We start from the raw sequence: 12,287 nt of genomic DNA, 5'->3' as shown, positions 1-12,287 counted from the left end.
GAGTGCAGTCAGTACAGACTAAAACGACAAAAATCGGTGTTGCCTACACCGTGTTATTGTCTTTTTAAAATTCGCACCCTGTTGACTTCAATGGAGGAAGTTCTAAACCTGCTTTTAGCCTCAACATCCTTGATTTGTCAATGTCATTACGAGTGCACAGCCATGTGAGTGGTGTTATTAAGAGTGACCACGGTCAATCTGACTGCAGTAGATGTGAAAGATGTGAATAAAAATGATGTTAATTCAGCCAGCTCACATACCTTTATTTGCTTCCTGTTTTCGGTTGAAGCCCACAGTAGTTGATTGTAGAGTTCACGCGTGCGATTGTTGGTGAATATCATCTCAAACCTCCTCCATGTGTTCAACATCTGAATTTTTTTTGCACTCCAAATGTAAAAAAAAATAGCTCAATGTTAAAATTGACCGGAGTTCTCCTTCAAGAGCAAGTCATACCTTTTTTTCCTAGTTTTTTTTATTTAATTTTTTTCCGATTTTACCGTAAAAAGGGGGACTACAGCTGCAATGTTGAATTGTTTTTAGGCAAAATTAAACTCTTAAAATATAATGTCAATAATCGTCATGTTCGAAACATCCACTCGAAAGTCACAATGAAAAGCGACGTTGAAAATAGAAGAAAACTGCAAGCTGTAGCTGTAATTCAGGGTTTAGCTCCAACTCTACTCAAACACCCCTGAACCAGCTCAAGTTCTAGTTATGAGAAAATTGCAGTTAGGTGAGTTTGATAACGGTTTGGAGTTGAACGGTTGAGGAACCCTGCTGTAAATGATGCGTCTTTAATTTGCATCTTAACCCCATCATTGAGAGCTTTTATTTACACCTTTAACTGTCTCACAGACATTCATTATAACTGTTCCTTTCCAAAGTAGGACATCAGTTACTGCCATCCTTACTGCGACTGTCTTCAATAAATAAAAATCTTGTTCATTTTACGAATTTGACTTTGTGTACGACATATTGCATATGCTAACATTGTATGTAATAAAACGAGCTAACGTCACGGATACACACAGGTACAAGTCTCAACACATTGGTCAGCGTTTAGCATATTCCGAGCTCCTTGAAAGGATGTTTTTTCATGTTTGTTTGAATCCTCTGCCATTTGCTACAGCAATTTACCTTAAAAACCCAGATAATTATGGGATTCAAACCCCTCTTCGCAATCTTACCAGGACAGTTACTCCATCAGCCGATGTATTTGCCCAGACAAGGGCCTGACTATAGTGTGTTCCGCCTGAATAAACATGAGCATATTGTAATGGTTAAATATGCATAAATATGAATAGTCAGCACACTCCAGAGAATAAAGCTCTCTCTGTTACCGCCGCTCGCACTTCCTCCAATTTAACGCACGTGATTGTGCGCTTTAATTCCTGATCGCTGTTTGTAATGGCGTCCTTTTTTCCAGGGCTGATGTTCGGGATGTCGATCCTCTGCGTGTGGAATTCCACCGTCCTTTCCGCTTGATCTCTCCTCTCTGGGCTTTCTGGCAAAGTCTGCCCGTTTTCCTTTTGGATATTCTCACATTGTCTCATCAGACTTTTGTTTTCTCTCTCCATTCTTTCCATTTCTCTCTCAATCGTTGCCAGCTGTGATATCTCCCTCTCTGATGTCCTCTTACTATTCAAGTTCCTTTTGTTTTGACCTCTGAGGTGCAGTTTCTGGAAAACATGCACACAAACTGTCAAGACACTGAGCTACTTTTGAGGATTTTAATGTCAACTGACAACGCAATTACAATTTCACACAGTTCTCTTAGACAAGTCTAATCTAATTTTAGCAGAATCCTTTCTTTTGTGGCAGAAATAAACCTTGTGCCATGCATACACACCGTCAAGTCTCTCCTCTTGCGAGGCAGCGTGGGTCTCTGGAGGAAGAGGATCTGTTTTGTGGCCAAACTTCCATCACTAAGACAAAAATAACGTTAGAGCTTTTTAAATAAAAGATAAAAAGTTAAGAGAAGACTCCCTTTTCAGGCAATGTTTATACTATAATTATTTCCTAAATTGTACCATCGAACATAATGGTCTTGATTAAGGGTTTACTATGAGTTTGGGACCTTTTCATTTTAACGATGGGAGTGGGCAGCACACACATTAGTCTCCAGCCGTATGGAGCCAGAGACTGGAGCAGAGGGATGTAGTCTGCCTTCACGGCGACACCCTGCAAAACAGAGCTGTCATTTAATCAAATTCATGTGTGAACAAATTTCACTCATATGTCTGCACTCAGTTAAGTTAGTTGGTAAGAAGAATTGTGTAAATTTTACAACAACTGATAGTATTGTTCATTTAAAGGGATACTCCACTTTTTTTTTTTTTTTTTGGGGAAATAGGCTCATTTTACAACTCCCCCAGAGTTAAACAGTTGAGTTTTAGTGTTTTCAATTCCATTCCATAGTAGGAAAAAAATATACTATGGAAGTCAATGAGACCAGAAACTGTCTGTTTACTGATATTCTTCTAAATATCAGAAAATCAGCTGAATGGATTCGAAAACGGTAAAACCCAACTGTTTAAGGCTGGGGGAGTGGTAAAATGAGCAAATTTCCACAAAAAAAAGTGGAGTATCCCTTTAATTGAATTTGGGATGTACCAGAGTAGACTTACATCGATCACAGTCCATTGCTCAACTACAATAGCATCGTACACTGTGGTTGGCCCAGCATCACCTGAAGGACTTTGGAAGATAAAAACACTCTCCACCGTGGAAGATGATGCTGAAGATAAAGAAAAAATCATTGGAAAAGGTGGATATGAATTACAAAGTTTTTAGATAAACCAGGATGGAGCACTAATATTACTACGAATGGGAGAAAGAGCAGCTAGCAATATAGCAGAATAAGGCCCGCCTTCAAAATAAAGCGGCCAATCCTCAGTTAGTAAGTCTTCAAGTCACTGTAGCTGCCCTCCGGTTACTACAGCCTATTTAACACTATTTAAGTTATGGGATAGTTCATCTCAGATTTTAAAATATGTTATTTAAATGCAAGTATGGCAAATGGTGTTTGGGATTTCAGGATTTCCCAATTCAAATAGATAGGACTTTGTCTTGGATGGCTGGAGGCGTTGCAAATAGAGTGGTGCAGGTATGACGTCATTTTGTAGGCCAATCAGCAGTTAGCATCACAGTGGTTCCATTGACAAAAACCCAATGGGATTTTCCCATAGGCTTTTGGATTATCGCTAAAAACAAGCTTTGTGATCAACAAAAGTTTATGATACTTAAGATAATTATCACAGATTAACAAAACTTTCTAAATGCAGTCACCAGGAGTACAAAGCTAAAGGTAGGCTATTAACGAACTACACCACGGTCGCATGACTTCAATGTCAGCGTCACTAAGCTTCAAAAGCCAACTCTTTCAATGTTTATCTAAAAAAAAACATTTTCCCAGAAAGTTTGAGTTAGAATAGTTTATACAAACATAATTATAAGCATAACGAGGATGTAAAAGCAAACTGAGTTTGTCTGTTCAGCATTACAGTATATTTAATGTCCCAGACAGTCTCTATAGTTCCATTTAGCCACTTGTTAGCAACCACCTTTTGCAAGACACCTTACAGTTTCAAAAAATCACAAGTGGGGTAATATTGATGTATTTTATGTTTTAGAACAAAACATAAAAGTGTCTTGAGCTTTTGTTCATCACAGACCTAGTTTCAGCCATTTAACCAACACGACATCACAACATACGGGCATTTGCCGACCCGGTGCCATTGCTGTGGGCAGAACATTAGAAGAAGCAATATGAGTTAAACAAAGTGAAATGAGTTTTGTGCTAAAAAGTGAAAAGGGTCATCTCCTGCTGGGTCAATGGATGTTCAAATCATGCCGGAGGTTCAGTTAAATTGGGATTTTACAGTATAACCCTCATTAGACTCCATGCATGTGAAAAGACTAACAATGACGGAGGTTATGGCTGGCGAAAATAAACAGGAAATAAACTCACTCAAACACGTAAGAATTTGTTTGACAAAAGCACTATGTTGTGTTTTATTGCGAGTGTAAGTTAACACTTTGCAGTTTGAATAATGACCTGTTACTGTTACAAAATGACGAGGTATTAAAAACATACAAAACAACATTCATTGTTTCCACTGTTCGATCGCGCCCATGACTCTCTCTCTCTCACACACACACACACACACACACACGCACACATTCCAGCATTGCAATCTCAGATTATGTCCCTAAAGAACCTGCGTATTTAGTTCCACATTACATTAATTAATTTGCATGCGAGTTATTCATTTTTATACATGCACCGAACCATGACACCCACACCGGTTTGTTTCAATGCGAATACATGTACCGTTCCACCCCTATTCTTCAGTGTACAAAAAGTACATCCATATTACAGAGAGCACCAGTGACTGTTTTAAGGGGAACATAGGAATTAAGTTCAGTGCAGGCTATGGCTTTTTAATAGACAAATAGTCTAGCATCATGCTATACCTTCGCTATGATGACTAAGTTACTTTTCCATTGATTGCACTTGAGCAAACATCACCAACCCAACCCTCGGCAATCTGATTGTACGCCTCCAGCCAAAAACTCGTAGCCAATACCAGATAAAGGTACACATGAAAATACTGTAACTGAGGCAAAGCTGCATAATCAGTGTTCAGTGCTTCCTTCGTTACTACATACGGATCCACATCATTTATGAATGAAATGTTTGCATTATACCTCTCTCTGTCTTGTTTTAATAGTCTCTTTATAATCTATTTCACTTTGTCTCTTCATGATTTGCGTAAAATTATAAACAGAAATAAATATTTGTTTGTAAAACGACATTCTCTGGTAGACTTTGTAAACACAGCAGCTTATGCCCTCAAAGATGGCGTCTCCGGGGAGGTCACGTGACATTAATTTGCCTGTGGGAACTATGTATATAGTTGCCAAGTGAACAGAATTTCCTTATAAAGACTCTTTCATGAATTGTTGATCAATGATTATGATTGCTTTATAATCACCAGTCAGAGCTGATTTCTAAAATAATGATAAAAATAGTTATTTTAGTGTTTTTTATTCTGTTTATTTTTATTAGCCTATGTTATGCATTTTGTCACATTTGTTTTTTTCTAATAATTGTATATTTCATTAAAACTCGCAAAATTAATAAATCTAATACATTAGTTGAACATGTTTTTTTTATTCAGCAAAATTTACTACCATTTGTAAATTGTCACAACATCTCCATTACCTGCATCATCTCCCAGGTGAAAGTAGCCGTCGATGAGCTGTGCGCCACTTCTGAAGTGCTGCGTCATGTGATCCAGCCAATGAGAGTCAACCGAGCTAACAAGCCCCGCCTCCCTGCGCACCTGCAGTGGAACCCTCAGAGAAAAGTATTTTGGCGATCCCGACAGAACTATCGTGTGGTTGTACAGCGCGAACACCTGCACACCTACACATACAAAAACAAATACTGAGTTGCTATATATCGATTCAGACTTAAAAACAGATAATTATAAACAAACTTATAAGCAACTGCTACACGCGCAAGTGTTTCTCAGAATATTTTTTAAACAGCAGCTGTTGTTTAAAAGTTATTATTGAGTAACTTACATTTTAAACACAATGGCCCTCATTTATCAAAAGTGCGTACACCACATTTCCAGCGTACACACTGCGTACACTCAAAACCACGGTGAGTTTGAGATTTATCAATATGGACGTTGGCGTATCGAATCCTACAGCTCAGGAGGTGGTGTACGCACGTTTTGAGTTAGTGAGGAAATGCGCAGAAAAATTCCTAACACCACAAAACGCACTGACAAACTAAAAGATATGATATATTATGACCACTGTAAAACAAACAAACAAAAAAAACAACAACATAGAAATTATAAACTTCAGTATTTATTTTTGTGTAACGTGGACTTCAATGTTTAATTTGTGTGACTTTACCAAAGCATTTGATTTGTAAGCATATAATATTCCTTCAGTTGCGAGCCCACTTTACCCTGACGTTTCAGGATTATCCCCGGCAGGTGCGCACGGACTGGGTTCGGTAGCCTAATGAAAGGCTTTCAATGACCAAAAAATAATTCAGACTGACAAAATAATAAAAAATACATTCTTCTTCTTTTAAATGATGATAATAATAGAAATAATAATAACGACATCCTTCTTCTAAATAACAATAAGCATCATTAATGCAAATCATAATAATAAGAAGAATACTATTACAAATTGTCATGCAATTATTAATGTGAATGAATGGTACTTCACATCACATCATCATCACTATTATACATGTGACGTGATTCGAAATTGAATGCTAATTTCAAAAGACGTGCTGTAAAATAATGCATTGTGATAGGTCATTTCGTCTCCACGTCGGAGAAGTTTCTCTTCTTTGCCGTCTTCCGTGTGTCCATGGCGTAAAATAAGGGCGTGGGGGGAGCGGAGACTTGAATATTTAGGGGCGTGTTATTCTAATGACGATCGTTTTCGGCCGCGGGATTTATCAAGGGCAGGCATTGCGTACACCTGGATTTCAAAGGTACGCACATCTTCATAAATCAGGCGGTGAGAGGAGTGTAAGTATAATCTTACACCACCCGTTTCTACGCAAGATTGATAAATGAGGGCCATTATTCCGTTACTTGGTCTACTTTTGCTCAACAAACTAAAATTCCAAACAAAGACAGAATAATTTCTGTCACACAATACACAGCAATCACTTTCCTGAATAAATCAGTGTGTTTGAATGAATTGGTTTAGTAAATTATTCTATGGCTAACTCAGTGACGGTTGCTACTGTATTACTATTATTAGGTACTACATTTGGTTTGAAACTTCACGACCGTTAAATAAGTTCTATATACTGTAGTATGAATGTGTGTGGTATGAATGAAATTAGGACGTACTACATCCGCCATGTTGTCACTGTCGTGGCATTCGGACATTCGTACTTCGTTTGCATATTTCGTTTTTTGCAAACTATATAGCCTACTGTATATTGCGCAAGTCACTTGTTTAATTCCTGAATCAATGAGTTTTTGAACAAATTAGTTGAATGAATGATTCCATGTGATGTATTTTGTCAATATCTCGATTCTACTATATGTAAACCGTCTCTACACTTAGATTTGAGTCATACGCATATTTTGAAAATAATTATGAATTGGACCAACACAGTAGAGAGCCTAGTCCCGCCTCTCCGCTTCCGGCTCATGGGACCTTATTTCGGAAAAAATGTGTGGTAGTCAATGGCGAGAGACAACTTATCTTTTTATTCCGTCTGAACTGCGCCCTGAATTACACATATGATGTGTGTTGATTTAAAAGATAATTAAACGTCACAGTTTGTCATAAAACAGAAGAGTAACATTTAGTTTAATGTGAAAATCGCTCAATGAACTACATCTCCCGGGAAGCGAAACAACAAGCAAGATCCGCTGCTCGTGTGTGCGCAGTCTGGCACAAAACACTCAGGCGTGACGGCGTAACGTTACGATTATAACGTAAGACTATAGAAACAATGACAGACATTAGCCTCAGTAAAGTTAGCTTCATTCATTGAGAGAATATGCGCACCTTTGGGGTTTGTAGTCTTTGTAATTACGTATTTTTACAGTCTTATCCACAAGTTTCCTACGCCCCATGAGGCTTTGCGTCAAAAGTGGGCGCGACTTCCGGTTGGAAGTAAACAAAGCGTGATTTAACATGCTTGACACTCCTTCATTCAACAGTTGACAGTCATTCAAGTTATAACGATCCAAACTCGCTAACGATGTGGGAACACAACCTCAACGAAATTCAAAAGGGTGAAATAACAGTACCTTTACCCTCCACAGTAGTTGATTGGGAGTATTATAATAACATTATTAATAATCAATACTCATCAAGGCATGGTGACAGACAGTTGTGCGAGCTGACAAACAATTAAAATAAAAAATACACACTTAGTCATTGTGCTTTGGAGTTTATTCAAAATTATAAATGAATGTGCTACTTGAATACATTAACTGGCACATTTGGTATTCTGTCAACAGAGGCTTTGATCCTGAGTTTAGGTGTAACATCAGTAGCGAACAGCCAATCACATGCTGATAGAGTTTATAGAATATTAAGAATTTAAACAAATGTACACAGGAAGATTCGTCGTCTTTTGGAAGGTGATGGAAACTACAGTCGTTGGCAGGATCAGAGACGGGCTCTGGTAGGAGCACTGTGATTTCGTTTTCAGCTTATGTTCAAAACAATCACGTTTAAGCCACTGAACTAGTTTAATCCGGTTATACATACAACCGCGAACAGCACATGTTGTCCCTGAGCTCCGTAACGACATCTCTCATAAAGATTTGCGTCTTTAAATAGTAAAATAATTCTCCGAAAAACAGCTAGCCTCTTCGCTAACTAACACACAAAATACCATTGGAATGCTACTTCCGCCGCCTCACCGGAAGTTTCACCCACTTTATTTTTTACAGGAGCGCCCCTCGGAAACTTGTGGATACCTCAACAGTTTTACATCAAACTGCGACTTTCTTTACTTTAAAATGTATCTTTTAAATTGATAAACATCATGTGTAATTCAGGGGCAGGGCACAATTCAAACGAGATCAAAATATTTGTTGTCTCTCGCCATTGACTACCATACAATATTTTTCCGAAATAAGGTCCCATGCTGGTCGACCGGAAGGGGAGGGACTTACAGTAGGCTCTCTATGGAAGTGAACTGAGAAAAATCAATGAGATTTCAAGAAAGTAAAGAATTGTGATCAAATCAAACCTGGGAATTATAAATATCTCATCTTATTTGATATAATTATCTTGATAAAACTTGCTTTCATTTTCTGTATTTCTACAGACTGCATACTTACGATTCAACATCTGGGAGGGTCCAGTGCACTTGCTGGGTTTGTCTTGGCTTTTGACCTGCTCCCTGTGCTCTTTTTTGTGTTTTTCTGCCAAATCACAGCTGGGCAGGACCGGCTGCATTCTAGTATTTTGGGTTTGATGTGGCTCTGATACACAAGAGCTTATTATAAACTCAGCTTGTGTACATTCACATTTATCATTCAGGTATTGATAGTCTGGAGACTGATGGTTCTCAGTGAAAGGATTCTGATTATTCCAGCACTGGCTGCTCTCAGTGCTTTGTATTTGAAGGCTGCGGTTCATAAAGTCTTCATCGTGTTGGCTCTGGTTCTCGAAATCTGGATTAAAGGTCGTACGGTACTGGTTTCGATGATCCCCGTTGCCTCGATCCTGTTGGCTCAGCTCGCTCACAGGGCTGAGGGTCTGAGGTCTGCTGCTGTGATGCACAGAACAGGGACTGGAGTGCAAGGAGGAAAGCTCTTCTGGTTCCCAGTGACCAAGGAAATATGGACCCCCGCCGGGCTGGGGCAAAAACCCCACAAACAGATCACCCTGATCAGCCAAATCCTGCACCTGCATCCCCAAAAACAACCCGGAACAATTGAAAACATTGAGACATCCATCACGACACCTGTTCTATTCAAAGTGTACAACAATGAATGCAAATGGATTCCAATGTAATATGAATACTTCTACAGTGTCTTTGGAAGAGGAAAGTGGTTCGATTTCCTCTAGATGCTTTTAAAATAAGCTCTGTGGAGCTGTGACAGGAAATGCTAATGAAAACCATATTTTCCAATCATCATACTGTCACGCCACACATGCATATGTCTAAATCATCAGTAAATGTCACACGGCACACACACACACTCAGTCAAACACTGCTTATCTCCAGATAAATGCAATTACTGAAAAGGCGAGGGGGTGACGACTAATGGAATGGCAGATGAATACGGGGTGTCTGTGTCTTTGCAGCAGCCTGTCGGCTTATGTTTTCTTCTTTATTGTAAGACCACGATAGAGGGAAGTAAGTGGGTTTTTGATGCCATCTTTAATTGAGTGATGACATTAAGTGTGCCACTAAAGTCAATGAAAAACATATTGACCTGCTACTCTCTGTTTGAATGAAAACAAATTCATTTTTTAAAGAAGGTCTAACCTTTTTCACATAGCCCTGTATGACTACAGGGTCAGGGTCCTGGTGACCGAGGTAACACACGTCTGTTGTGAGATGAGGCTCCACCCAGTTCAGCAGACCACTGTCGGAACCACTGTAACAAAAAAGCACCATAAAGTGACTTAATTTGAACATCCATAATTCAAATGCACATGAAGTCATAATACTCTGTCTTGATTCATCTATGAGTCTTATACCAAAGAAAGAAAATATGTGACAAGCGATATACTGTTAGCGAACATCAACCGCTGCCTTCTCAGCTGAAAGCGGCGGTTAGATGAATATGTGCTGAACGCTTTATTGTAATAAAGCATAAGAAAAGCATTTGATCATAGCAACGTGGATTTGATTGCACAAGCTCTGCAATTCGGCACTCCAGTAAAGTCACGTTACGTTTATTTATATAGCACTATAGAACAGATTGCTTAAAATCAAGCAGCTTTACCATATTAAACATGAAACGTTTTACGTCTGACCTTTATGGACTCAACAGAAGAAATGAACCTGAAAAGATTTCGATGTGAAAAAGGCGGAGCCTCCGCGCACACCTAATTTTGCCGTAATCGCCATAGTAAATGGTAGCACAAAGGAAAAAGTTTGGCATGGTTTTATTTCAGTTAGCCATAGCTGGTTTGATTTGCAGTGAGATGATTTTATGGAAATTAGTACCCCATGCCAATCTCCAGGTATGGTGAAGGGTATGTGATGATGTGGGGCTATTTTAATTCCAAAGCTGTATGCATAGTATCCTGGATCCATGAAATAACTGGCCTTTAAAAATATACAAATATGCCTGCCTCTATGGGAATTTAACATAGTCGTGTCCTGACTTGTGCCCCCTGTATTTTAAGGAAGAACATTTATTTATTAACGATACATTATTCATTCACAAAGAAATGTTTTTATTTTATTTAGGCATTAAGATCAATTTCCAAAAGATAATTTTTTATTCTACTTTTTTTTGTCAACTTTAGCATTCACGTATGCTAAGCACTGTATATAATGCAAAAACATTTCTGTTCGAAATGTTGATTGATGTGTACAGAACAGTTTCTGTACAATAAGCATATGCTGAACATAGCCAAGGTTTGTGTGTATACCTGTGTGTTTGTCTGATGAGCACGGCTCGGTGTAACTGCTTCTGTAGGTTAGCACTAGCAGGGCCGCAGGAGTGAACAAAGGGATGGACAGCAGCCAGTACGAATCCCTTCCGATACAACTCACACACCTGCACTGGAAGCTCTCTGACTGACGACAGACACAGCAATGAGGACACTGACACCTCTGAAGAGAGAGAGAGAGGGAGAGTCAGACAGGCACACAGAGAGAAATAAGCGGAGAAAGGAAATAATGTTATCTATCATCATAAAAAAATATTGTTGAAATGAACTCACCACCATGACAACTTACTTCTAATAATAAGAATATTTAGATGCAGGTCGTTTTGTTATTTAAGTCTATCTATGTCTATATTTGAGCTAATGTGCAAAGTTATTGTCTTTTATGATGTTATCAAAACTTTAGCACACAGAGAGAAATAAGCGGAGAAAGGAAATAATGTTCTATCATCATAAAAATTTACAGTTGAAATGAACTCACCACCATGACAACTTACTTCTAATAATAATAATATTAAAAAAATAAAGAAAAATCCCCCCCCCCCCCAAAAAAAAAAACACACACATGCACACAAGCACGCACACACACACACACATACACACAAAACAAATTATGTCAATCAGTGAGATTTCAGAAAGATTTTTGTTTAACTTAAAAAATTAAGTAACCTGGTTGCCTTAAAATTTTAAGTTGATTGAACTGGAAAAAGTGATTTTATACAATGAAGGAGACTGATAATCATCATAAACTAAAAATAATAAGTTATCTGAACTAAATAAATTATTTAAGTTGATTTAACAAAAGAAAAAATGTGATAACAAATCTTGAAAATATTTGTTTACAGTGTACAAAAAAAATTTGATGTCAGCATGTAAAGGAAAATGTATATCAGCATGTTAGAATGATTTCTGAAGGATCATGTGACACTGAATATTTGAGTAATGACTGCAAAAAATTCAGCGTTGGCATCACAGGAATAAATACAAATTTAGAGGTATATCAAAGCTGAAAACAGATTTTTTAAATTCTAATAACATTTCACAATAATACTGTTTTATTCTATTTTTTGATCACATAAATGTACCCTCAAAAAATCTTACCAAATCCAAACTTTTGAACTTTAAGGAATGTCTAA

At 38.0% G+C, this 12,287-nt stretch overlaps 1 protein-coding gene across 1 annotated transcript in view; it reads right to left on the bottom strand.

The window, feature by feature from the left end:
* Positions 1-1,162: 1,162 nt before the first annotated feature.
* Positions 1,163-12,287, bottom strand: part of rftn1a (raftlin, lipid raft linker 1a) — a 33,324-nt gene continuing 22,199 nt past the window's right edge. The window contains exons 3-10 of the mRNA XM_039678973.2: positions 11,134-11,317; positions 10,016-10,127; positions 8,859-9,429; positions 5,228-5,431; positions 2,628-2,737; positions 2,078-2,181; positions 1,850-1,925; positions 1,163-1,679 (exon numbers count right to left, since the gene is read on the bottom strand). Coding sequence (XP_039534907.2) covers positions 1,305-1,679; positions 1,850-1,925; positions 2,078-2,181; positions 2,628-2,737; positions 5,228-5,431; positions 8,859-9,429; positions 10,016-10,127; positions 11,134-11,317 — 1,736 coding nt within the window. The 3' untranslated portion in view covers positions 1,163-1,304. The remainder of the gene's footprint in view (positions 1,680-1,849; positions 1,926-2,077; positions 2,182-2,627; positions 2,738-5,227; positions 5,432-8,858; positions 9,430-10,015; positions 10,128-11,133; positions 11,318-12,287) is intronic.

This window comes from Pimephales promelas, chromosome 18 (genome assembly GCF_988280905.1).
Source record: "Pimephales promelas chromosome 18, fPimPro1.hap1.1, whole genome shotgun sequence".
NCBI lineage: Eukaryota > Metazoa > Chordata > Actinopteri > Cypriniformes > Leuciscidae > Pimephales > Pimephales promelas.
This window is presented reverse-complemented; position numbering and strand designations above follow the sequence as displayed.